The following is a 26508-nucleotide window of genomic DNA, read 5'->3' on the forward strand; positions in this document are numbered from 1 at the left end:
ATTGGCACCACATTGTCACCACCCCTTCGGTTAGCATTGATATCTTTTTTGAAAGAGAACACTGAAGTCTTCGCCTGGTCATACGAGGACATGCCAGGCATCTCTCCCGATGTCATCTGTCATCGTTTGAGTATTGACCCCAAGATCAAGCCGGTGAGACAGAAGCGAAGATCTTATGACGCTGAACGATACGAGGCAATGAAAGCAGAAGTTGAAAAACTCAAAGGCATAGGCTTTGTCCGCGAAGTCAATTACCCGACATGGGTAGCAAATGTGGTCATTGTTAAGAAAAATCCGACCAAAGAAAGTCTTTTGCTTCAAAAGGTCTTGTGGAGAATGTGTGTTGACTACACCGACCTAAACAAAGGGTGTCCGAAAGATAGCTTCCCTCTTCCTCTTATTGACAGACTTATAGACTCTACGGCCGGGTGTGAACTCCTGAGCTTCATGGATGCTTACTCAGGATACAACCAAATCCTCATGAACCCTTCGGATCAAGAACACACAGCCTTCACTACCGACAGAGGACTATACTGCTATAAAGTCATGCCTTTCGGCCTAAAGAATGCAGGAGCGACTTATCAGAGACTAGTCAACTCAATGTTCGCCGAGCAGATTGGGAAGAGCATGGAAGTTTACGTTGATGATATGTTAGTCAAGAGCAAACATGCTGACCAACACATCACCAACCTATCTGAAACTTTCACTATTTTGAAGAGGTATCGAATGAGGTTAAACCCCAACAAATGTGCCTTCGGCGTAGGCTCTGGCAAATTCTTAGGTTTCATGATTAGCCAACGAGGCATTGAAGCTAATCCCGAGAAGATCAAAGCAATCCTCGACATGAAGGAACCGGTAACTTCAAAGGACATCCAGAGCCTTACTGGCAAGGTGGCAGCCTTAACCAGGTTCATTTCTAAGGCCACAGACAAATGTGCTCCCTTTTTTAAAGCACTTAAGGGAAGTAGGAAGTACATTACATGGACTGATGAATGTGCCGAGGCATTCAAAAACCTCAAGGAGTACATGAGTAAAGCCCCTCTACTCTCCAAGCCCGAGGTAGGAGACATTCTCATTATCTACCTATCGGTATCAGCTTCAGCCGTAAGTTCCGTTCTCATTCGAAAGGATGGGAATATTGAGCGACCTGTCTACTACGCTAGCAAAGCCTTACAAGATGCGGAGACACGGTACTCTAACATTGAGAAATTGGCTCTGGCATTGGTCATGTCTGCTCGAAAACTCCGCCCTTACTTCCAAGCGCACTCCATCACCGTGCTTACCAATTATCCTCTTCGACAGATACTCCAAAGTCCTGACACTTCAGGGCGAATGATCAAATGGGCAATAGCGTTGGGTGAGTTTGACATCTCCTACCAACCAAAGCCAGCTGAGAAGGGCCAAGCAGTGGCAGACTTCATTGCCGACTTCACATATCCGGTTGACATTGCTTCTACACCTGAAGCAGTGGCTTCATTACCCCCGGAAGCTCAGAAGATAGAACCAACAACCCCAGCATGGAGTCTGTATGTTGATGGCTCATCCAACCAACAGGGCTGTGGAGCGGGACTAGTCTTGACTACACCCGACAAAGTAGCAATGGAGTATGCTCTTCGTTTCAAATTCAAGGCATCAAATAATGAGGCCGAGTATGAAGCCCTTCTAGCAGGATTACGTTTGGCCAAACACCTCGGGGTTAAACAAATTGATATTTTCAGTGACTCCCAATTGGTGGTCAACCAGGTTACCAACAACTTTGATGCTAAGGACAGCTCCATGGCAGCATATCTTGCGCAAACACAACTTTTGCTCAAGCACTTCCACTACCAGATCACCCAAGTTCCTCGAGCGGCAAACAGTCATGCAGACGCCCTGGCTCGCCTCGCCTCGGCTGTGGAAGACAAGATTGGAAGAAAAATTCATGTCGAACTGTTGGCAACACCAAGCACCATGGCCGCAGAAGTATGCAACTTACAACAGGGGGATAGTTGGATCACCCCGATCTATAATTTCCTTGCTCATGGCACCCTCCCAAATGATAAAGTCCAGGCTAAGCAAATTCGATACAAGTCTACCCGCTACCTGATCATCAATGATCAACTCTATAAGCGAGGTTTTAGCCTGCCATACTTAAGGTGTCTTACGCCTGCCGAGGCGGAAATCGTCCTTCGGGAAATACATGAGGGAGTCTGTGGAGATCATGCTGGATCTCGGTCCCTAGCACACAAGACTTTTCGCCAAGGATATTACTGGCCAACACTCCACCAGGATGCCATCAAAGTATCCCGCTCATGTGACAAATGTCAACGATATGCGGCTATTCCTCATTCCCCTCCAGAGCCTCTTACTCCTATGATCAGCCCTTGGCCCTTCGCCCAGTGGGGACTTGATTTGATCGGCCCAATGCCGGCAGGGAAGGGCAAAGTCTGTTACGCAGTCGTTGCAGTGGACTACTTCACAAAGTGGGCCGAAGTAGAACCCTTGGCAACCATTACTGAGGCAAAGATAGAAGACTTCGTGTGGAAGAACATCCTTTGTAGATTCGGCATTCCCAATGCGATAGTCACTGACAATGGGCGACAGTTCGACAACAAGAAGTTCAGGTTGTTCTGCTCTAAGTTCAACATCAACTTATGCTTTGCCTCTCCAGCTCATCCCCAGTCTAATGGACAAGTTGAGGCCATCAACAAAATAATCAAGCGCACTTTGAAAACCAGCTTGGACAAAGCTAAAGGTTGTTGGCCAGAATTTGTACCCCAAGTTCTTTGGTCATATCGCACTTCATATCGGACTTCAACAGGAGAAACTCCATTCTCACTTGCCTTTGGCACAGAGGCGGTTGTCCCTGTTGAGCTCGAGCAAGCAACATTCCGAGTCCAGAACTACATTCAAAGTGAAAATGACAAACAACTCACCCTCAACTTGGATTTAGTCGAGGAACACAGAAACCAAGCTCACTTGAGGAATGTCGCCTACAAGCAGCGCATCTCCAACTATTATGACTCTAGGGTCAAGCCTCGTTCTTTCAAAATAGGAGACTGGGTCTTAAAGAAAAGATTACTCTGCGACAGAATCCCGAGTGAAGGCACACTTAGTCCAAACTGGGATGGACCGTATGAAGTCATTGGCATCAGTCGCCCTGGCTCTTACACACTTAGAAGCTCCGATGGCAAGACCCTTGGCCATCCATGGAACGCTGATCACTTGAAGTACTACTACAAATAGACTCACGATGTACAAGTGTTGAGCTATAGCCGTTTGGCATCCTATGTAATGAAGGCCATTTGGCAATGAATTCAATAAAGAGGTAATTTAGCCAACTCAGCCCTCACTCTTTTACATTCATAGCCAACTCAGCCCTCACTCTTCTCAATCAGAAAGCAATCCGTCTTCCACAGTCACTACAAAACAAGCAAATGAAGACCGTGTCAAGCGCCAAAAAAAAAAAAAAAAAAAAAAAAAAAAACAGCTTCATCCAAAAAGCTTCACCCGAAAAGCTTCACCTCCAAAGCTTCACCCACAAAGCTTCACCTAAAAAGCTTCACCCACAAAGCTTCACCTAAAAAGCTTCACCCGAAAAGCTTCACTTAAAAAAGCTTCACCTACAAAGCTTCACCTAAAAAATCTTCACCTAGAAAGCTCCCTCTACATACTTTCACCATCAAAGCTTCACCCACAAAGCTTCACCCACAAAGCTTCACCTAAAAAGCTTCACCCAAAAAGCTTCACCATCAAAGCTTCACCTAAAAAGCTTCACCCAAAAAGCTTCACCTAAAAAGCTTCACCCAAAAAGCTTCACCATCAAAGCTTCACCTAAAAAGCTTCACCCAAAAAGCTTCACCCGAAAAGCTTCACCCGAAAAGCTTCACCTAAAAAGCTTCACCCAAAAAGCTTCACCCGAAAAGCTTCACCTAAAAAGCTTCACCCACAAAGCTTCACCTAAAAAGCTTCACCCAACAAGCTTCACCCGAAAAGCTTCACCTCCAAAGCTTCACCCACAAAGCTTCAACACCAAAGCTTCACCTACAAAGCTTCAACACAAAACCTTGCTCCAAATAAACAAATTTTGTTCACAAAACCCAAGATGCCCTTGAACTTGTACAAAAACACTTGGGTAAACATAAACATTTTTTGTTTTACACCCACAAGGGCCCAAAATTTTCCTTCTTACTTATTCACTTATATATGTTCTCAAACATATTATAATAGATCCAACAACAAGCCAAAGTCCCAAATTTCATAATGGACAAAAGTACAAGCAATTCATCAATAATGAAGGTGCTACAAAAATTGGAATCTGCCCCAAAATAGAAATCCAACCCAGGAGACTTTTTCTCTCTCTCCCTCTTCCGCCTCCTTTCATCTATCAAATTTCTGCAACCTCTGCTCTTCTCCAATGGAGCTGAATTTTGGACACCCTATAGTTCTTGAGCATATGAACAACTTTCAAGAAGGAACCATTTCTGTTTGAGCGACGGAAATTAAAGTGTTGAAGCTCCAAACATGATAGTCGGCTTCTTGCAGATTTCGAAGCTGTTGTGATGTTTCGAAGATCTGGAAATATTTAACCGTTAGTTCATCCTGAATTTTTGATATGTTATGAAAGAGTCGATGAGGAACAACTTCAATGAAGAAAGCATACCGATCTGAACAAGAGAAAATGGAGTTTCGAAGCTCACAACAAATCTGACGGGTTGACAGACAAATAATAACCAGTCATTCATCATACCTGAATTTCTTGAGTTATACAGCTCCGAGGGATCTCAAATTTGGATATGTTGTAGTTCACAAGCTGAGGAACAACTTCAATGAAGAAAGCATACCGATCTGAACAAGAGAAAATGGAGTTTCGAAGCTCACAACAAATCTGACGGGTTGACAGAAAAATAATAACCAGTCATTCATCATACCTGAGTTTCTTGAGTTATACAGCTCCGAGGGATCTCAAATTTGGATATGTTGTAGTTCACAAGCTGAGGAACAACTTCAATGAAGAAAGCATACCGATCTGAACAAGAGAAAATGGAGTTTCGAAGCTCACAACAAATCTGACGGGTTGACAGAAAAATAATAACCAGTCATTCATCATACCTGAGTTTCTTGAGTTATACAGCTCCGAGGGATCTCAAATTTGGATATGTTGTAGTTCACAAGCTGAGGAACAACTTCAATGAAGAAAGCATGCTGATCTGAGCAAGAGAAAATAGAGTTTCAAAGCTCACAACAAATCTGACGGGTTGACAGACAAATGATAAACAGTCACTCATCATACCTGGATTTCTGGAGTTGTACTGCTCCGATGGCTCTCCAATTTGGATATGTTGTAGTTAAGGAATTAACGAACAACTTTCATGAAGACAACTTTGTGATTCGACCTACAGATGATGGTGTTATGTTGAAAAACAATTCCGGTTGTTAGGGGAAATGAAAAACAATTCCACCAAAGAAACATCATTATGATGTTTCATCATTATGGTGTTTTCATCATTATGATGCTTTCATCATTGTGATGCTTCCATCATTGTGATGCTTCCATTATGATGTTAATGCACCAACGGTTACACCTTCTGCAATTCCACTTATTCGGGCCTAGCAACCTTCATAAACAAAATCTATGAAGAAAAAGTCCGGGGCTACCACTTAGAAAACAAAAGAATGAAGTTTTGGTACTTACGACATGGACTATTAGCAAGACACCTCATTCGTCAACTCCCTCGACTAGAGACTTGGGGGACTCCCACCATATGCTACTACGCCTTGGTACTCAAAAGTTCGTGACTACTCAGTGACTTGGATTTTTCAAGTCTCCAACCGAGAAGTTTTCCTCACTCGGGAAATTAAGGGAACACTACCTCAAACTACATGCTTCACTCACAAAGCTTCAACAATACAGGTTTCAACAAAAGCAAAAATTCAAAGAACTTTATGAAGAAGGCTTTGGTGTATTTAACACAATATGTTGAAATGAAGCAAAGCTTATTTATTAATATTTTCGATAAGCCACAAATATGTACATATACATGAGTCAAAATAAACAAACAAAAGGGAGCCTTCACAAAGGTTGCTTAGGGGAAGTCTCAGCAGTCGGTAGAGCCCCAGAAAGAGAAAGCACCGGAGGGTGGTTATCCGGAGCCTCAGTACTTGACAAAACCCCAGAAGGAGGAGGCATTGGAGGTTCATCATTTGAAGCTTCATTACCAGGTACAGCCCCAGAGGACGAAGGCAATAAATGCCTTTGGAACAAACCCACAAACCGCTGATGATCAAGTAAAACCTTACCATCAGATTCCTTCATCTGGTCAAGCTTCCTCTTCATGTTTGTAGCATAGTCATGGGCGAGCCGGTGCAACTGCTTATTCTCATGCTTGAGCCCTCTAATCTCCTGTTTGAGACTCATCACTTCAGCAGCCAATGATTCAACTTGGCGGGTTCTAGCAAATAGGCGTTGGGCCATATTAGACACAGAACCTGCACACTGAACACTAAGAGCCAGAGAGTCCTTAACAGCCAACTCATCAGACCGTTTGGAAAGTAGTCTATTATCTTTGGGAGTGAGAAGGTTCCTGGCCACCACTGCAGCGGTCATATCATTCTTCATCACAGAATCCCCAACGGTAAGAGGACCAGTAGGGGATATGAAGGATGGGCGTCATATGTTGTCTGGAGAAGGCGTGGCTGTCTCTTCTCCAAGGTTCAAGTCAAAACGACGGTCGGAGGGTCCAGACATTTTCAAATGTGTTGAAGAAGGAAGAGGTCAGACAAATCAAGATCTTAGAAGTGCAAGAAATGAGCTTCTACTGGTAGAGATTCAAGTGTGATGTGGAACTTAATGCCAGCCTCTATAAAAATCTGCACTCGACGGAGCTTCAGAAATCGAAGAGGCGTTTGCTTTCTCAAAAGCTGGGCTGCTCAGAGACCACGAGGGCCGATCTCAGAAATCGAAGAGGCGTTTGCTTTCTCAAAAGCTGGGCTGCTCAGAGACCACGAGGGCCGATCTCAGAAATCGAAGAGGCGAATGCTTTCTCAAAAGCTGGGCTGCTCAGAGACCACGAGGGCCGATCTCAGAAATCGAAGAAGCACCTGCTTTTGCAGCCTCGTCAGCACCTGTCACATGCACAATCAGCTTTGCGGAAATTACGGGCAATCTGTCGAAGATTTCTGGTGAAGTAGAAAGCACGTGAATCTTACTGTTCAATCACCGCTCTCCATATGCACCATCAACTCCTCGGGTACCACATATAACTTTGTCAAAGATCTCTGACAAAGTTTAGGCACGAGAATTTCGAAGTTCCAGCTACCCTACTATTACCCATAAGGGTAAAGGAACAGCACCACTGCTTGACAACTGGAAAGTCCCTATGTGTGTCGACCTCCGGGTTTTGCGGCAAGACAAGTTGGCAAGAACGTCCAACCTTTACTCACATTCGAGAAAAGACTCCCAACATAATTACTTTCTAAAAAACCGGAGTAGCACCGCTTTCCGAATCTCGAGAGTCAGATCCTCGACGGGATTGCTTGTTCGAAAACCGAAGAGGCACAACTCTCAGAACTTCGAGAGCCAGATTTCCTTAGATAAAGCTTGTCTGTAATCTCCACACGTAATATCAGCTTTCCAGATACCACATACCACTTTTTCAAAGTGCTCTGACAAAATTAAAACACGTGAAGCTGGTAGCTCCCACTACATTGCTGTGACCAAGAAGGGTAAAGGAATAGCATTACTACTTGTTATTGGGAAATCCCTATATACATTGACCTCCCTCCTCAACGGACAGGCAAACCTGCAAAAATGCTCAACCCTTTCTCACATTCGAAAAGGCACCCTCAACATAACCTCTCGAAATACTCAGCTTTATTTCCCCCCGATAATACCTCAGCAAATAAGCCACACCAAGAACAAGAGTATCTCATATCATCAGGGTCGAAAGCAAGAGTATCCCATATCATGCTTTCTCCCTGTCTTTGTCTTTGTCCTTGTCCACACCTGCAGGACAAGGAGAAAGAGAGCAGTCAGTCGGAACCTGAAATCAAACCTCCAATTTGGAACTGACTGCCTGGAGCCTTTGCCTGGTTGCTTACTTAGCATTGCTCTCGAGTACTCATCCTCAACTGCTGTCAAGGTCACGAATTCCACCGGCAAATACCTCATGACAGTTGATCAGATATTGGCTCTTTACACTGAAGCTGCCAAGCGTGGATGAGTCACTATGAAGGAATGTTCTGAAGGACCATTTAAATGCAAAGGTTGCACACCACTTCTGCCATGCAAAAGATTGAAGCAGAAGGTTCAACGGTGAGCTGAAACAGATCACTACAGCACGACACCTTTCCATACCACATTCATTATTCCGTCAACAGCAAAAGTATCCCATATCATCAAGGTCGAACGTACTCTAGATTTGATGGACTTGTTTTGACCCTCAAATTTTTGAGTCGGCCTTATACTCTGAAGGGCACCAGAAAACCCTCCAGCACAGTTCAAGAATAAGCCTGTGGAAAGTTACTTCTTCAAAAGCAAAAGTATCTCATATCATCTCTTATCCATTTGCTTCTCCTTATCCTGGCAGTTGAATGAGAGACAAGGAGAATGAGAACAATCAACCGGAAGCCGACGTCAAACCTCTGATCCTGGGTTGCTTACTTGGAAGTTTGACTGCTTACCTTGTCTGTCACCTCTTTCGGCAGATCTCCTAGCTCGGCGACTTGGGGGACTCCTACTATAGGGTTTGTATCACACTTGACTAAGCCCGAAACTACAACTAAGCTTCAAGTGAAATTGATACATTACCTTGTGCGTCAACATCAGCTAAGTACACCATTCCCGGATGGAGGAAAGGTACTTCCAGAGAAGGGCAGATGAAGATCAGACCACACTTCGGTACTTAGAAGTTTCGTGATTACTCAAGGGATTGGATCTTGCAAGTCCCCAACCGAGGAGTTTCCCTCACTCGGGAACTTAGGGGAGCACTGTTTGTACCATACTTGACCAATCCCGAAACTACCGAGCACCGGCCAACGCTATACTGTCAAGGACCCAGAAGAGTTCCCCTCCGACCAGGAGGCCAATCACTACTTGACACGTGTCAAGATTAGAAGCCAATCAGAGCGCAGCACGTGTCAACATCAAGAACCAATCATAACATGACACATGTCAATGTGACAAAGCTACAAGTTTTTCTATAAATAGGGGTCATTCCCCCACAATATTGCCTAATGCCATTTTGTGTTAAATCACACAAGAACTCACTAAATTGAGAGCTTGATCCTTTGTACTTGTGTAAGCCCTTCACTACTAATAAGAACTCCTCTACTCCGTGGACGTAGCCAATCTGGGTGAACCACGTACATCCTGTGTTTGCTTCTCTGTCTCTATTCATTTACGTACTTATCCTCACTAGTGACTGAAGCAACCAAGCAACCAAGCGAAGGTCACAAAACCTGACACTTTCTGTTGTACCAAAGTCTTCGCTGATTTTGTGCATCAACAAAGTCAATATCAAGTGGACTGATAATTTTTCTAACAAGGTTTCTTTTTACTTTTTAATAATTGTAATTAGTTTGGTAACTATATGATTTGTCAAAGAAACGAAACTAATTGAAGTATGCAGGTTCATGAACTTCTATCACTATGGACCTAATTAATCACTTTCCAGTCAAGCACTAACTTGTTGATTATGTTTCTTTTCCAGAAAGAAGCGACCAGCTAAAAAGATCAAAAACAAAAAAAACAAAAAAACAAAAAGAATATGTGAACAAACCAGCATGGTTTTGTTTCTTTCATGAACGTAAAGCCCTGATAACTTTGGGATGTATAAATAAATAAATAAATAAATATATATATGTATATATATATATATAATATACACACACAATTGGAAATTCATGTAACCAAAACATAGACAATTAGAAATTAATTGAAAAAGAACCTAAAGTCGTTTCCCCTTTCTGTTTAAGTCAATATCAAGTGGACTGATAATTTTTCTAACAAGGTTTTTTTTACTTTTTAATAATTGTAATTTGTTGGTAACTATAGGATTTGTCAAAGAAACGAAACTAATTGAAGTATGCAGGTTCATGAACTTCTATCACTATGGACCAAATTAATCACTTTTCCAGTCAAGCACTAACTTGTTGATTATGTTTCTTTTCCAGAAAGAAGCGACTAGCTAAAAAGATAAAAAAAAGAGTATGTGAACAAACCAGCATGGTTTTGTTTCTTTCATGAACGTAAAGCCCTGATAACTTTGGGAGGTATAAAAATAACATAAACAAAAATAAACTGTGGGCAGTAGCTAGCTAAGAGACAAGTAAATGGCAGCCATGTCCAACATCACAACGATATAAACTATACATTAGAGTATCACTAATTAGCAGAGGCTGTTTCACTATTTTAATGGGAAAACGCATAAAAACACAATTTCAATAACCCGGCTAAAGGGCTCGCTATTTTAGTTTAGTGAACAATCGCTCGTTAGATTTAACACGGAAGAGGGAGAAAATAGTGAGTCCACAAAACTTTAAATAATGTACTTGTGTTTCTCCCTTAATCTCTATGCTCGGCCCCTTCGGTAGTCCGATTAGATGGTGGAGCGATGAGAGCTAATGACAAGTAAAACCAGATGAAGAATCATCAAGCTAGATCCATTGACTTGAGCATTGTACTTGAAGCCACTATTCTAAAATTCCTCGCCTAGTGCCGCCTAGGCACAAGGCGACTGGCCACCGTCCCGATTAGTCCTTTAGCATTTGAAAATTAAGAAAGGACGCCTAGACTTACTCAACCATCTGCCTAGCCCTCCTACATGTTGGCCGAATTCCCCATAATGGTTGAATTCTGTAAGTTTTTTGTTGTTTAAGTTTTGAACAATTTCCCATGTCTTGGATAATTTGTTTGGTGAGCAACAATACATGACAAGAATATAAGCAAAAAAAAGAAAGTAAAGATCCAAATAAAAAGGTTGCTAGCATTTCTTTTATAAGTAATTATTTAGTAACAATACCAATTTATAGCTAGGTTACTAAGCATGTTGATTACCACCTGTAAAGTATCTCCAACAGGGGTAGGAATTGACTATCAAAGTTAAATTTGCTATGCCAAATAGGGAAAACACATTAGCAACGGAGTTAGGAACCCAATTAGCAAATTGAAGAATTAGCTACTGACCTTGTACTTCTTCAAGTTAACAAATTGGGTCCTGCAATATATCATTCAAAAGTATTGTTTGGTAAAAAGTTCAAAAATGAAATTTGAGCTCCACAAGATAAGTTAAAGTTAAGATATTAATATTTTTTAGTGAAAGGTAAAATTTGAAAAGTTGGTTAAAGAGTAGGTTGGTGTGACAAATTTTTAAACTAGCATAAAAATGTCCAATGGGTTAGTAAATGACACTTTTAAAGAAAAAAATTGCTAACTCCTACAAAAATGCTCTAAAAGACTGAGTTATATTGTCATTGTGATAGCCATGATATTAGACTTATCACACAAAAAATTCTAGTATTTGATTCTCTCCTACATAGTCCAAACCTGGGACCCGACTGATAGCTAGTAGACTTCCTTAATTATGCATCATCCGTCGTGATACATGGGTGTTATGTATCCAAGAGAGAATATATATTTGAAGTTCAGTAGTTATCAAACGGTTGAAATTCTCTCATCATAAAATGATTGGTACCGCAACATGTACTGATTTTTGATACGATCTGTAACTCCCTTTTGTGTCTCAGCTCTCAAGCTTCATATACACACATGTGGGACCTCCTCAGCCCTCAGTTTTGTACCAAATGAACTGTAAAGGGAGTGTCAAAAAAAAAAAAAAATTCTCTCCTTTTGTATATGCTAAAAATATGTGTACAAAATCAGCACAACACGAGGGGCTTTAATTTGTAATAATGTTATATAATTAGGCGGCTTTGTGGAAATGTTTGCCTTGATATTACATAACCCCACAAAAATAGGTAAATAAATATGTGTGAATGTGAAGTTCCTTATAAAAAGGCACACTCAGACATAAACCCTTTGTGAAAAACACTAGCACTAGCAACTCCACCACCATGCCATTATCAAAAGCCACATAGAAAGTTTGGCCTCCCCAAAACCCTTTTCCTTCAATTCACCAAACTCACAACCAAAATCTGTTCATTAGTTTTCTTATTCCAGCAATCAATTCGGCATCCGATTGGTGATTCGAGAGATGTGTAGTATGCTAACAACAATGAGGCAAAATATCCACAACATAAGGAAAAGCCCTAGAGTAGCAGACGAGAGCATGGTAAATGTTGGAGCAGGGAACCCAGCACCAGCAGGATTGCCAATTTTTCCAGCTCACCATGATCATCGTCACGTGGATAGAAGATCATCCTTGCGTATACGTTGGATTAAGGGGTTTAGTTCAGTGTTCTATAGCGTTGTACTCGTGCCATTTTCTGCAATTTCTTGCTTTTCTCAACCTCATCATGTTCATGGTGCTGATGGGGTGTGGGCATCTGGTGAGTTTTCCCAGATAACGGAGATGAATCAACTAATGGTAAGTGACAGCATGCGCTATGCCATCTTGATGTGAAAAAAATGAATGTAACAATTGTTGTAGATCATCCTCTCTCTTTTGCAGCAGTACTACATGCATGGATTGGCAAACGATCGATCGATCATGGTTACTTTTAGATGACCATCCATGTATAATGTTTCCCGTAGTTTTATCAAAGATATGTTGGTGAAGTACTACATCTACATATATACATACATAAATATATAAATAATAGTATAATTCAGCTTTAATTTGTTTTATGAATAATATGGCATCGTGTGGCTGCTTAATTTTATTCTCCCTCAGTACTCTATTTAGTCATGTATGTCAAGGAGAAAAAGTAATTATATTATTGGTGCTTTTGGCTTGAACCTTTTCAAATGCCACGATTGTGTTGACATTATTACTTTACCTTAATAAGTTTTAATATATATGCATAACACAATGTTGTTGAAATATTTTGTTTACTAAACCATTAAAGAGATTAAGAGATAATTAAAGGCATGCACTTTGTTTTCTGTACGTTTGTACTGGTTGATTGTTGAGTGTGGAGGAGGGAATTTGTTAGCTTTTAACTATTTCTTGGCTCATATAGTTCAAATTTTTTATGAGTTGAGTTATTGGTTAACATGGTATCAAATTTTTTTTTTTTTTGGTAGAAAACATGGTATCAAATTAAACTTCGGTTGTAAAGGTGAAAAACGGAATCAAATTACCTTCAATCCCCTCTTACTTCTTTATTAATTACAAATGATGGTGCTTTTATATTTATATTGACATGGGCCTTCCGCATACTTAAAGGGTGAAAGTTGGGTTGATATATAAAGATGTAAGGTAAAGTCATTTTTTTGTGAATATAAAATACAAACAGTTTCAATCGTCGATAAGTTTTTAATATTTTTTTATTCTTTAATGAATTTGTTTTCTTACAAGAACAATTTTACACTAATTGGTTTAAAATGACATTTTTTTTGTAATACAAGCGATATTTTATACTAATCTACAATAAGGGGACATGAGAATTTGAACCCGAACCCAGTGGGTAGAAAAAAAAATTTCTAATCACCAAAGCAATCCACTATTTTCCAAGGAATGACATCTTTATCATAGAAAAACTTTGTAACATATATTGTCTATTTTCCTAACGACTTAAATTTTTAAGGTCCAATTAATAATTCAGCAACATGTTCTATAGAGTAATACTCACCTAAGGTCCCCATTTTGAGGACCTATGAAGAGACCAACTATATCCTAGCCATAAGAATGATTCAATGAGATCTGGCTCAAATTCTTTTTACGACCTATATTTACACTCTTTTTTTAATTTTGACCCGTTTTGTTTGAAGAACCCATTTTTCTTTTACTTTCCCGATTTCTGTCATGTTTGTTTCTTTAATCAATATGAAGAAAATAAAAACACATTAAAATTCCTTGACAGCTTCGTTCATTTCTCCAGATTTGGCATAAAAACATCTATAAACCTATTTCCAACGAAAGCATCTTATGCTCTTCGTTTAATCAGCAACCCTTGAACTTCCTTCCCAACTTCATTTATTCAAAACGATTGGAGAAGCCATGTTTCAAATACAGATGCTTCTACTGCAAGAACCCAGATGATCATAATCAAATAAAAGAAAAGAAAATCAAATAAGCAGCCTAAAAATTCATGTGTGTTCTGCAATTTATTAGGACAAAATTTCACAAGAAGGGGAAAAAAAAGGCAATCAATTAAAGATTGATGAAATACTTGCGAATCAAACAAAGAAAATTGTTATTTTTGCAAAACCTTTTAAAACAATATGAGTAACGAAATTATTTTAACAAGAAATGATGGAATGGTATTCCATTAATTAATCATCACAAACAAATATAAGGGTGTCATTGCGTACATTGCTCTAATGACTAATAAATTGATGTAGAGTGAATTTGTACAATTAAACAAAAAAGTGTAAATCCTAAAGACTACCACAAGTACAGACACACAATTGCTACTAGTGTTAATCTATCACAATAAACAATAGATGCAACAAAGTTATATTGGCAGCCACATTATCGCCCAATAGCAAGGCCACGTAAAGCCATCGCAGTTGAGTGATATCACATCAAATTACCGTTGATAAATGAGACCATATAACTCATCAGTCATCACTCAAAGACGAACACTAATCTAGTTATCATAACAGAGCGACCACAACACTCACAAGGTGAGGCAAAAACACAACCACAATACTCTGGGAAGGGAACCATTGCTCAACTCACCTCAATGGAGAACAGGGACACTCATGCCCAAGCCACCTACAACTTCACCGCTCTAGTGAGATTCCGGTTTCCATCCGTTAAGCACCCAAGATCTAGTCGAATAAGACAACAGAGTCGCCAAATCCGATGTCACCAAGCGCCGGAGTTGCGAGATTCGAAACACAAATGGTAGTGGGGCCAGTAAAATGAAAAGCACAACATGCAGAGAGCTTTTATCTACATTTAAAAAAATTTACCTTAATGAAAAACTAATTGAAAGAATGAGTGATATAAGATGACTAACAATATTTCTTTAGTAAAAGAAGAGCAGAAAAAATGAGAATTCTTTATATTTAAACCAAGAAAAAGCATGATCCTTTGGCCAACCCATCAATTTCTGGTCCAAGATATGGGAATAAATTCCAGTGTTACCTACAAGGGAGATGGATTGTCTGCCCTCCCCTTTCCATACCCTCTCCATGCTCTCTAGTTTTGTGCGGTCACGGTTAAGCCACGTCAACATTTTATATTTATTTTTTTTATAAAAATAATAAGACAAAAAGCAAATGTTGACGTTACTTAACCGTGACCGCACAAAACAGGAGAACATAAAGAGGGTATGGAGAGGGGAGGGCAGACAATCCATCTCCACCTACAAGAAGCCGCCCTATACCGACCCCTACAAGAAGTCCCCCAATACGGACCCTTGATGGAAACCTACCACATCATGCGTTACTTTGACAAATATTTATGCCTTTCCCAAACCCTTGTTTTCCCTTGTTTTGACGATTGACTAATGATGAGGGGACAATGTAAAATTGTGTTCAAAATCCCAAATAAGAGGGGAAGAGAGTAAGAATGTGGCTTGGTTTTTGTCCATAATTAGTGGGAAACAAGGATAGAGTCAACTACCCCAACCTTTGTACGTAACTTGTATTGTGGAATTGTGGGAATTCATGTTTATACTAGCTAGTGCAGTTGTGGTCACAATGCAGTCCTAACAAATCATTTGATTTAAGATTTTCTTTTTCGTTATTTGATGATCAATCTATTCATTCCTAGCCACCCAAAAAGTCTAGTTTTATGAAACGTCTGTGATGGGTTTGGTGAAGTTTTCTTGTCAGATATCCGACAAGTATATTAATTTTCATACAAAAATATGAAATGTAGGGCCAAATTTAAATTACTCCTCTTGATGAAGTACACACTGAGAATTGTATCCAAGAATAGTAGTTGTCACTGTGAATTTTGTGGTAACTTCTTTTATTAAGAGAATAAGGGGCAAAAGGTTGTGCACCATTTAGATGGACATTAAAAAGTAATATGTTTCTTAATTCGATACGTTACCTATACGTTATTGTCAACAAAAATATTGGCTGAAGCATGGAAAAGAAAATGTTTGCACGTTTCTGGAAACGAGTAAAACTTCTCTTTTTTCAGTAGTTGTGTATAAGAATTGTTAATCTATTTCATGTGTATGGTACTCTTTCAATAGTGTTAATGGTTAAAATCTGGTTTAACTATATGCTTGGTAGGTGGAGCTAGATGACTAGAAACATTTTAGAAATTAAACAAATATCTCTATTGGCCAGGGTGGAGAAAATGTGCCTACAACCAAACGTAAACATATATTTGTATACAATCGAAAACACATAAGAATTTACTATTAGGCTGTTAAATTAAAATAGTATCGATATATAAATATATAGTGTGTGTGTATATATATATATCCCAGAGTTTTAACTACCACATATTGAATCCATCAAGAGAGAATTATAGACATAGCATTTTTTTTGTCAATCAACTTGTTAAAAAATCACAAAGCATATCGAGAGGAACCAATACAATGCTCAAAAAGTAACTATCATAGAAAAATACCATGTTAATAATCACTAACTAGAAAACAACATGCAACGAAAGTACTTTAATTTTATCTTATCCTTTGCTTAATGAATACGATTTCGAAGTGCTATGAACCCCAATTATCTCACCATTGTTCACACTTTTTATACAGACTGAAAATGACATGGGAATAAAGTAGATTATCATGGAATGATGGAAATAATTGAGTCTCGACAATGACCAATTAAACTACATGTACCTGATGAAAAATACAATTAAATAAACTAGTTTATTTTTGCTTTTTTTTTAATCAAAATTTTACTTTCGACGGTGGCTGGTGGCATCAAAGATTATGATGTTGCTGCCTTGTTGGTGACATTTTTGTCCACTTAAGGATTCTGAATTGCAAATGCACCTGCCGACACTCTGATTAGTTGGTTTTGGCTGTGCTTTAGTCATGATTATGGTATGTCAGTATCAGTATCTGTGCTATATTCGATTTCAAGGCTTTACATATATATATATATATATATATATATATATGAGCAGCCAAACCAAATTTCAAAGTCAATATTTTAATTACCAAAAGTGGTGAAGGATTCTTCTGTTAATCACTAGATTTGGATTTGGATTTGTATGGTACAAGCAGATGTGTATGTATTTGATGACAGTGAATCTTACATATCAAACTAACGTACATAAAAGCAAAAAAGTAAAATAATATTATGAGTTATGTTTTTCCATTTTGACTCATTAGAAGTTCTTCAATGTGGGACAAATTTTGCGAGACAGTTATGGCACGTAAGTTGCCAATCCACCCAATTATAGTGTATCAATCGACTAGCTACTCACTTCCTGCAAGATTTATTTGTATTTCCAAGATTGTAAGATCCTTGATAATTTTCTCAACTGATTTTCAATCATATAATTCTAGTGTCCATTTTAATATCTTGTAAAAAATATTAGATATTGTTGATGATAATGAATGATGATTTACATATACAATTACAAAAATATTAGGACAATCAGTAGTGAGTCCTGCATGATCCAAATTGGCAAATCATTATAATGTTGTTCTCAACCTCTTAGCAAGAAAATGGTAAACAAATTTTAACATCAGATCAGATACGATTGCGACTGCGACTGCGTAGATTGTATCTTCTAGTATATGAAGAGACTGCATGTAAATTATCTCCAACTTCTTCTTTGAAATGGTTTGAATCCGTCAGGTGTTCAATGCCGTCTGATATGTCTTTGTCAACGAATGCAGACCAGTCAGATTCATCATCCGATTCCCAGGAAAACTGATCTGCATTTTTTCGCAAGCTTATAACCTCCTCTGTTAGTTTTTGTAGCATATCGTAGTTTAGCCTTTCATAGTCCCTGAAATTTTCAACACAGAGACATGTTAAATCCAAATCATAAAAAACCAACTGGATAATTTTAGGTTTGATGAGTTCTTTTCACTTACTTGTATTTCCAACAAGCATATAATAAGTGAAGGGCAGCATACAGCACATAAACGTTCCTAACTCCACTATCCCACCGAGTCCGTTGCTCTATTCCATTTGATGCAAATCGAAGGACTGCAAATTCAAGCAGGAATGCAAGGCATAGAACTGCGACAAAAAATGTTCACATACAAGTTAGTTCAAAATCACGAAATATATTTTAGTTAAAAATACATACGATTAATGAATGATATACTTACACAAATAAAGCCAGTGTCTCACTGGGTAAGTTTGCTTTGTGCTGGTTAACATATAAATGGCAAGCATTGATATGAAATAGAAAAATACTGCTTTCATTGACCGCGATTCCACCAGCAGTGCGTCGTGCAAGGCAAATAGCCTATCCAAAGCAACAAACATGGATGCCTGCTTCTGTTCAAAAGTTTCCTATATACATAAACATAAATTATTGTTATGTTAATCATAAAATTATGACAAAGACTGGACTAATTAAAATGCAACAAAAAGAAATAGTAACCTGAGCTTCCAATATGGTCTTTGAATTTTCGACTAGATGGTCATGAGCTCGTTGAATCTTCTCTTGGCTTCGAAGAAGCTCTTCCTGTTTTTCACGGCCTAATGTAGCAAACTGCTGCAATATTCCCCTGCAAATTTAAAATATGTTATTAACCACATTAAAACATACAGCTTGATAATGTCTAAAATATATTCACTAACATGGCCAGTGCATTATGCCTTACTTGCTCTCTTTTAGAGCTTGGGATTGGAATTTAGTCAGTGACTGAAGCCCGTTAAGCGCTTCAGATTGGCCATGTAGAAGTTCCTTTTGCCTTTCCAAGGAAATATCAGCTACATTCCCAATATCGTCCGCCTTGCTTTGCAACTTGCTCATCTTTGAAGACATGGCTTCTCCAACAACACCTATCTTCTTCTCTATTTCGTTAGTCTCATCCTGCAAGCTGAGTATTCCTTTACCTAAAATGTGATAAGATTCATGAACCATTACCATCCCTGCTTCCAAGTTTTCCTTCAGTTTGTGCTGCCCCATCTGCAATTCCAATTGGGAGGCTTCAATTTTCTTGGACTGCTCAAACACCGCCTCTGACTGCTTCACTATCTCACCAATGTGATCACTCACATTCTTGGAAGTCTGAGCCACTTGTTGTGTTTGTTCATCGATTGAAGTCAAAGAATCATGTATATCTTTCGAGCCCTCTAACAACATATCTGCCGTTTCGGCTATGTTCACTAATTTTTTCTCTGCATAATCAGATGATTTTTTCAAATCATTCACCAATTTCTCCGTCTGATGCCTGAAAATTCCAGACTGTAACTGATGGCAAATGGAGTTGGTTTCTAAATAGAATCCGCGGTACGTGTGAATAGCATCATTGTCCAGTTTTTCAAGGCAAGATTTCATAGGAGAGCCTACGCGACACATTGGAAAAGGGGTTCTTCCAGAATCCTTTTGAAAGCAATGGCTAAGATCCCAAGCAAATCTCTTCCTCTTATCATTGTTATCCGCGGCCATCTCTGAGCATGCTCCAAATATTCCTCTATAAGCATCATGCCAACAAGAATTAGCGCCCACCAGTTTTCTTCTAGCATTGTTGACACGTTCAGTGCCTTTTTCATCATTGAGAGAATCCATGGAGAACTCGGCAACGATATCACTTGATATTTGCAGATTTTGAGGTGGATTATTGCCAGTGTTTCCGGAAGAAGAGGACCAAAACCATGACATACCAGACCTTGAGAGAGTTAGGAAGATCAAGAGTAAAAGAAGAGACTTACATTGTCCCATCTGAGCCTCTTTTCCTAGCAAAAGATATTCTTCAAATTTGTATGTAGTTCGAATATCCGGTAACCTGCATTACAAAACCCTAATAAGTACCGGAAAGAACCATAAACTATATGCTGCCAGAAGTAGAAAGGTTAGGGGATTTCAATAAAAATTGGCAGAGTTGGAAAAAATGTAATAGAAATCAATGAAATCCGTATTTAGAAAGCATTGAAAGAGAAAGATAACAGGAAAAGGAAAAGCCAATGCAGAGAAAAGAAGGTGATCGTAAATTTGATTACCATAAGTTTTGTGTTCAGAATTCTGTTCACATATTCACTCCAGTAGAACTAATAAGCACCACATAGCCTACTAAATGAAAAATAATCATTTCCTTCGAATTCGATAGCCCGGCAATATGTGCTTAATTATGTCGTTTTGAACTAGGCCTCTTCATCAGTTCAATTTTTTTCTTTAAATTGAAAATTGACATTCAACTAATATGATTTAGTCCTCCTCAGCAGAAACATAATCAACAACAACAACAACAACAACAAAGCCTTTTCCCACTAAGTGGGGTCGGCTATATGAATCCTAGAACGCCATTGCGCTCGGTTTTGTGTCATGTCCTCCGTTAGATCCAAGTACTCTAAGTCTTTTCTTAGAGTCTCTTCCAAAGTTTTCCTAGGTCTTCCTCTACCCCTTCGGCCCTGAACCTCTGTCCCGTAGTCACATCTTCGAACCGGAGCGTCAGTCGGCCTTCTTTGCACATGTCCAAATCACCAGAGCCGATTTTCTCTCATCTTTCCTACAATTTCGGCTACTCCTACTGTACCTCGGATATCCTCATTCCCAATCTTATCCTTTCTCGTGTGCCCACACATCCCACGAAGCATCCTCATCTCCGCTACACCCATTTTGTGTACGTGTTGATGCTTCACCACCCAACATTCTCTGCCATACAACATCGCTGGCCTTATTGCCGTCCTATAAAATTTTCCCTTGAGCTTCAGTGGCCTACAACGGTCACACAACACGCCGGATGCACTCTTTCCATCCAGCTCGTATTCTATGGTTGAGATCTCCATCTAATTCTCCGTTCTCTTGCAAGATAGATCATAGGTAACGAAAACGGTCGCTTTTTGTGATCTTCGCTAGATTGCTCCGGTCATTAGTGTGGATAAGTATATAAATGGATAGAGATAGGAAAGCAAACACAAGATGTACGTGGTTCACCCAGATTGGCTACGTCCACGGAATAGAAAAGTTCTCATTAATTGTGAAGGGTTTACACAAGTACATAGGTTCAAGCTCTCCTTTAGTGAGTACGAGTGAATGATTTAGTACAAATGACATTAGGAAATATTGTGGGAGAATGATCTCGTAATCACGAAACTTCTAAGTATCGGAGTGTGGTGTCGTCTTGACTTGCCTTATCTGTCTCATAGGTAGATGTGGCATCTTCTCTGGAAGTACTCTTCCTCCATCCAGGGGTGGTATCTTTAACTGGTGGAGATGCACAAGGTAATGTATCAATTTCACTTGAAGCTTACTTGTAGTTTCAGGCTTGGTCAAGCGCGATACAAACCATGTAGTAGGAGTCCCCCAAGTCGCCGAGCTAGGGGGTCTGCTGAAAGAGGTGACAGACAAGGTAAGCAATCAGAGCTCCGACTGATTGTTCACCTTCTCCCCATCTTGCAGCAGCATGAAGGATAAAGAGAAGAAAAATGAGAAGAGATGATATGAGATACTTTTGCTTTTGAAGAAGTAACTTTCCACAGGCTTATTCTTGAACTGAGTTGGAGGGTTTTCTGGTTTCCTCCAGAGTATAAGGCCGACTGAAGAATTTGAGGGTCAAAACAAGTCCATCAAATCTAGAGTACGTTCCACCCTGCTGATATGGGATACTTTTGCTTTTGACAGAGTAATGGATGTATCGGCACGTGTGCTGTTACGCTTGTCTCCACATGCTTCCTTGTATCCTTCGCACTTGCCCTATCTGTTCCTCAAGCAGATGCGGAATCTTTCCTGGAAACATAAGATGTTGAAGATGAGTACTCGAGAGCAATGCCAGGTAAGTAATCAGGTAAGGGGTTCCAGGCAGTCAGTTCCTGGCTGGAAGCTTGATTCCAAGTGCTGACTGATTGCTCTCTTTCTCCTTGTCTTGCAGGTAAAAACAAGGCCAAAAGAAAAAACAGGGAAAAAGCATGATATGGGATACTCTTGCTTTTAACCCTGATGATATGAGATATTCTTGCTCTAGTATAGCTTGTTTGCAGAGGTATTATCGGGGGGAAAGAAAGCTGAATATTTCGAAAGGCTTTGTTGGGAGTGCCCTCTCAGATATGATGAAGGGTTGAGCATTTTTGCAGGTCTGCCTGTCCGTTGGGGATGGAGGTCGACATATATAGGAGTCTCCCTAACAAGTAGTAATGCTATTCCTTTACCCTGCTTGGTCATAGCACGGTAGTGGGAGCTGCCAGTTTCACATGTTTTAACTCTGTCAGAGCACTTTGAAAAAGTGGTCTGTGGTATATGGCTCTCAAGATTCGGAGAACGATGCCTCTTCGATTTTTGAGAAAGCAATCATGTTGGGGGTCTGACTCTCGAGATTCGGAGAGCAGTGTCTCTTCGATTTTTGAGGAAGTAATCATGTTGGGAGTCTGGCTCTCGAGATTCGGAGGGCGGTGCCTCTTCGATTTTGGAGCAAGCAATCTTGTTGGGAGTGTTGTCTCGAATGTGAGTAAAGGTTGGACATGTTTGCTAGTCTACCTTGCCACGAAGCACAAAGGTTGACACATAGGGACTTTCCAATTATCCAGCAATGGTACTGTTCCTTTACCCTCTCTTCGATTTTGAGAAAGTAGTCATGTTGGGAGTCTGGCTCTCGAGATTTGGAGGACGGTGCCTCTTCTATTTTAGAGCAAGCAATCTTGTTGGGACTGTTTTCTCGAATGTGAGTAAAGGTTGGGCATGTTTGCTAGTCTACCTTGCCACGAAGCACAGAGGTTGACACACAGGGACTTTCCAATTATCCAGCAGTGGTACTGTTCCTTTACCCTTGTGGGTAATAATATGGTAGCTAGACCTTCAAAATTTATGTGTCTAAACTTTGTTAGTGCTGTTTCTTTGCTATTCTTTTACCTTTCTTGGTCAGAGCGATGTAGTGGGAGCTGCAAGCTTCACGTGCTCAACTTTGGCAGAGAACTTTGGCAAAGTGATCTGTGGTACCCATGAGTTATTGTTGCGTGTGGGAAGTGGGTGATTGAACAGTAAAATTCATGTGCTTTCTACTTCACCAGATGCTGACAAGGCTAGAAAAGTAGGTGCCTCTTTGATTTCTGAGATCGGCCCTCGTGGTCTCTGAGCAGCCCAGCTTTTGAGAAAGCGAGCGCCTCTTCGATTGATTCGGAGAACGGTGCCTCACCGATTTTTGAGAAAGCAATCATGCTGGGGGTCTGGCTCTCGAGATTCGGGGAGCAGTGTCTCTTCGATTTTTGAGAAAGTAATCATGTTGGGAGAGTGGCTCTCGAGATTCGGAGGGCGATGCCTCTTCGATTTTGGAGCAAGCAATCTTGTTGGGAGTGTTTTCTCGAATGTGAGTAAAGGTTGGGCATGTTTGCTAGTCTACCTTGCCACGAAGCACAGAGGTTGACACACAGGGACTTTCCAATTATCCAGCAATGGTACTGTTCCTTTACCCTCTCTTCGATTTTTAAGAAAGTAGTCATGTTGGGAGTCTGGCTCTTTAGATTCGAAGGACGGTGCCTCTTCGATTTTGGAGCAAGCAATCTTATTGGTAGTGTTTTCTCGAATGTGAGTAAAGGTTGGGCATGTTTGCTAGTCTACCTTGCCACGAAGCACAGAGGTTGACATACATGGACTTTCCAATTATCCAGCAGTGGTACTGTTCCTTTACCCTTGTGGGTAATAATATGGTAGCTAGACCTTCAAAATTTATGGGTCTAAACTTTGTTAGTGCTGTTTCTTTGCTATTCTTTTACCCTTCTTGGTCAGAGCGATGTAGTGGGAGCTGCAAGCTTCACGTGCTCAACTTTGGCAGAGAACTTTGGCAAAGTTATCTGTGGTACCCATGAGCTATTGTTGCGTGTGGGAAGTGGGTGATTGAACAGTAAGATTCATGTGTTTTCTACTTCCCCAGAAGTCTTTGACAGAATGCCCATAATTTCCGCAAAGCTGAGTGTGCGTGTGACAGGTGCTGACAAGGCTGGAAAAGTAGGTGCCTCTTCGATTTCTGAGATCGGCCCTCGTGGTCTCTAGGGAGCCCAGCTTTTGAGAAAGCGAGCGCCTCTTCGATTTCTGAGATCGGCCTTCGTGGTCTTTGAGCAGCCCAACTTTTGAGAAAGCAAATGGCTCTTCGATTTCTGAGATCAACCCTCGTGATCTCTAAGCAGCCCAACTTTTGAGAAAGCAAACGCCTCTTCGATTTCTGAGCAGGCGCCTATTTGATTTCTGAAGCTCCGTCGAGTGCAGATTTTTATAGGGGCTGGCATTAAGTTCCAAAGCACACTTGAATCTCCACCAGTAGAAGCTTCATTCTTGCACTTCTAAGATCTTGATTTGTCCGACCTCTTCTCTCTTCAACACCTTTGAAAATGTCTGGCCCCTCCGACCGTCGTTTTGACTTGAACCTTGTTGAAGAGGCAGCCCCGCCTTCTCCAGACAACATATGGCGCCCATCCTTCGTCTCCCCAACTGGTCCTCTTACCGTTGGGGATTCCGTGATGAAGAATGATATGACCGCTGCGGTGGTGGCCAGGAACCTTCTCACTCCCAAAGATAACAGACTACTTTCCAAACGGTCTGATGAGTTAGCTGTTAAGGATTCGCTGGCTCTCAGTGTTCAGTGTGCAGGTTCTGTGTCTAATATGGCACAACGCCTATTTGCTCGAACCCGCCAAGTTGAATCATTGGCGGCTGAAGTGATGAGTCTCAAACAGGAGATTAGAGGGCTCAAGCATGAGAATAAACAGTTGCACCGGCTCGCACATGACTATGCTACAAACATGAAGAGGAAGCTTGACCAGATGAAGGAAACTGATGGTCAGGTTTTACTTGATCATCAGAGATTTGTGGGTTTGTTCCAAAGGCATTTATTGCCTTCGTCTTCTGGGGCTGTACCGCGTAATGAAGCTCCAAATGATCAACCTCTAATGCCTCATCCTTCTAGGGTTCTGTCCAGTACTGAGGCTCCAAATGATCCCCCTCCGGTGCCTTCTCTTTCTGGGGCTCTACCGACTGCTGAGACTTCTCCTAAGCAACCTTTGTGAAGGCTCCCTCTTGTGTGTTTATTTTGACTCATGTATATGTACATATTTGTAGCTTATCGGGGATATCAATAAATAAGCTTTCCTTCATTTCAACGTATTGTGTTAAATACACCAAAGCCTTCTTCGCTAAGTTCTTTGAATTTTCTTTTGTTGAAGCTTGTATGTTGAAGCTTTCTGAGTGGAGCATGTAGGTTGGGGTAGTGTTCCCTTAATTTCCCGAATGAGGAAAACTTCTTGGTTGGAGACTTGGAAAATCCAAGTCACTGAGTGGGATCGGCTATATGAATCTTAGAACGCCATTGTGCTCGATCCTGTGTCATGTCCTTCGTTAGATCCAAGTACTCTAAGTCTTTTCTTAGAGTCTCTTCCAAAGTTTTCCTAGGTCTTCCTCTACCCCTTCGGCCCTGAACCTCTGTCCCATAGTCGCATCTTCTAATCGGAGCGTCAGTAGGCCTTCTTTGCACATGTCCAAACCACCGTAACCGATTTTCTCTCATCTTTCCTTCAATTTCGGCTACTCCTACTTTACCCCGGATATCCTCATTCCTAATCTTATCCTTTCTCGTGTGCCCACACATCCAACGAAGCATCCTCATCTCCGCTACACCCATTTTGTGTACGTGTTGATGTTTCACCGCCCAACATTCTGTGCCATACAGCATTGCCGGCCTTATTGCCGTCCTATAAAATAACAAAACAAAACAAAGACTAATACTTTTCACCTTCTTTTACTACTCTTGTAGAATAAATTATTTAATGGCATAAAAGGAGACAGGCCAAGACCCTCAAAGGGTGAAATCGAAACAATCAAATTCCTGGGAAAAATCACACAAAACTTTGAAATATATGCAATCGGATGGTGAAAATTTAGAAGTGTATGCAAAACAGAAAACGAAAGTTTACAACTTGAGAGAGAGAGAGAGAGAGAGATGACTTACTTGAGAACGCGAAGAGGAGTCGCTCTGCCTGCGTTTTGGACTATTGGGTTACATGCAATGGTGACTTTCAGAGAGAGAGAGAGAGATGACTTACTTGAGAACGCGAAGAGGAGTCGCTCTGCCTGCGTTTTGGACTGTTGGGTTACATGCAATGGTGACTTTCAGAGAAAGAAACGTGTATGATATTTATAAGGGAGGAGACGCTGTCTTTTTGGAAACGACCCAAAATAAAATAAAATAATCAAACTGTTTGAGTTAGGAAATAGGACAAAAACAGGTCAGTTTCTATATAGGGTCCACTAGTGGAATGCCGCGTGGTGTTTTGATGGGTACTCCTTATTCTCCCGGGAAAACATCGCGATATAAAGTAAAGACTTGCGATCCAAGGAAAAGCAACGGCATGTAAAAGAAAATATGAAAAAT

The 26508-nt window shown here is 40.4% G+C and overlaps 2 protein-coding genes and 2 long non-coding RNA genes across 7 annotated transcripts; 1 reads left to right on the plus strand and 3 right to left on the minus strand.

The window, feature by feature from the left end:
• Positions 1-3691: 3691 nt before the first annotated feature.
• LOC126609958 (uncharacterized) lies at positions 3692-5994 on the minus strand. The gene is made up of 3 exons (XR_007618331.1): positions 4730-5994; positions 3856-4554; positions 3692-3771 (listed from the first exon to the last, which is right to left on the minus strand). It is a non-coding gene; the product is annotated as an uncharacterized LOC126609958 (long non-coding RNA).
• Positions 5995-11978: 5984 nt separating this feature from the next.
• On the plus strand, positions 11979-12905 carry LOC126609957 (uncharacterized). Its single transcript, XM_050277887.1, has one exon. It carries the CDS (start codon positions 12192-12194, stop codon positions 12558-12560), a length of 369 nt encoding a protein of 122 aa, XP_050133844.1. The 5' UTR covers positions 11979-12191; the 3' UTR covers positions 12561-12905.
• A 1046-nt stretch (positions 12906-13951) lies between these two features.
• On the minus strand, positions 13952-14951 carry LOC126609959 (uncharacterized). The gene is made up of 2 exons (XR_007618332.1): positions 14784-14951; positions 13952-14123 (listed from the first exon to the last, which is right to left on the minus strand). It is a non-coding gene; the product is annotated as an uncharacterized LOC126609959 (long non-coding RNA).
• A 2505-nt stretch (positions 14952-17456) lies between these two features.
• LOC126609947 (protein GAMETE EXPRESSED 1-like) lies at positions 17457-26221 on the minus strand. 4 transcript variants are annotated; one of them, XM_050277879.1, is made up of 7 exons: positions 20159-22511; positions 19871-19944; positions 18817-19749; positions 18594-18720; positions 18316-18502; positions 18076-18223; positions 17457-17987 (listed from the first exon to the last, which is right to left on the minus strand). In XM_050277879.1, exons 3-7 carry the CDS (start codon positions 19725-19727, stop codon positions 17726-17728), a joined length of 1635 nt encoding a protein of 544 aa, XP_050133836.1. In that variant the 5' UTR covers positions 19728-19749; positions 19871-19944; positions 20159-22511; the 3' UTR covers positions 17457-17725. The 4 variants fall into 4 exon arrangements, with proteins under 4 accessions (XP_050133836.1, XP_050133835.1, XP_050133833.1 ...); XM_050277878.1 differs by lacking the exon at positions 20159-22511 and adding an exon at positions 26180-26221 and having other exon boundaries at positions 18817-19944; XM_050277876.1 differs by lacking the exon at positions 20159-22511 and adding an exon at positions 26086-26220 and having other exon boundaries at positions 18817-19944.
• Between the last annotated feature and the right edge of the window lie 287 nt (positions 26222-26508).

Source organism: Malus sylvestris, chromosome 17 (assembly GCF_916048215.2).
Source record: "Malus sylvestris chromosome 17, drMalSylv7.2, whole genome shotgun sequence".
Classification (NCBI taxonomy): Eukaryota; Viridiplantae; Streptophyta; class Magnoliopsida; order Rosales; family Rosaceae; genus Malus; species Malus sylvestris.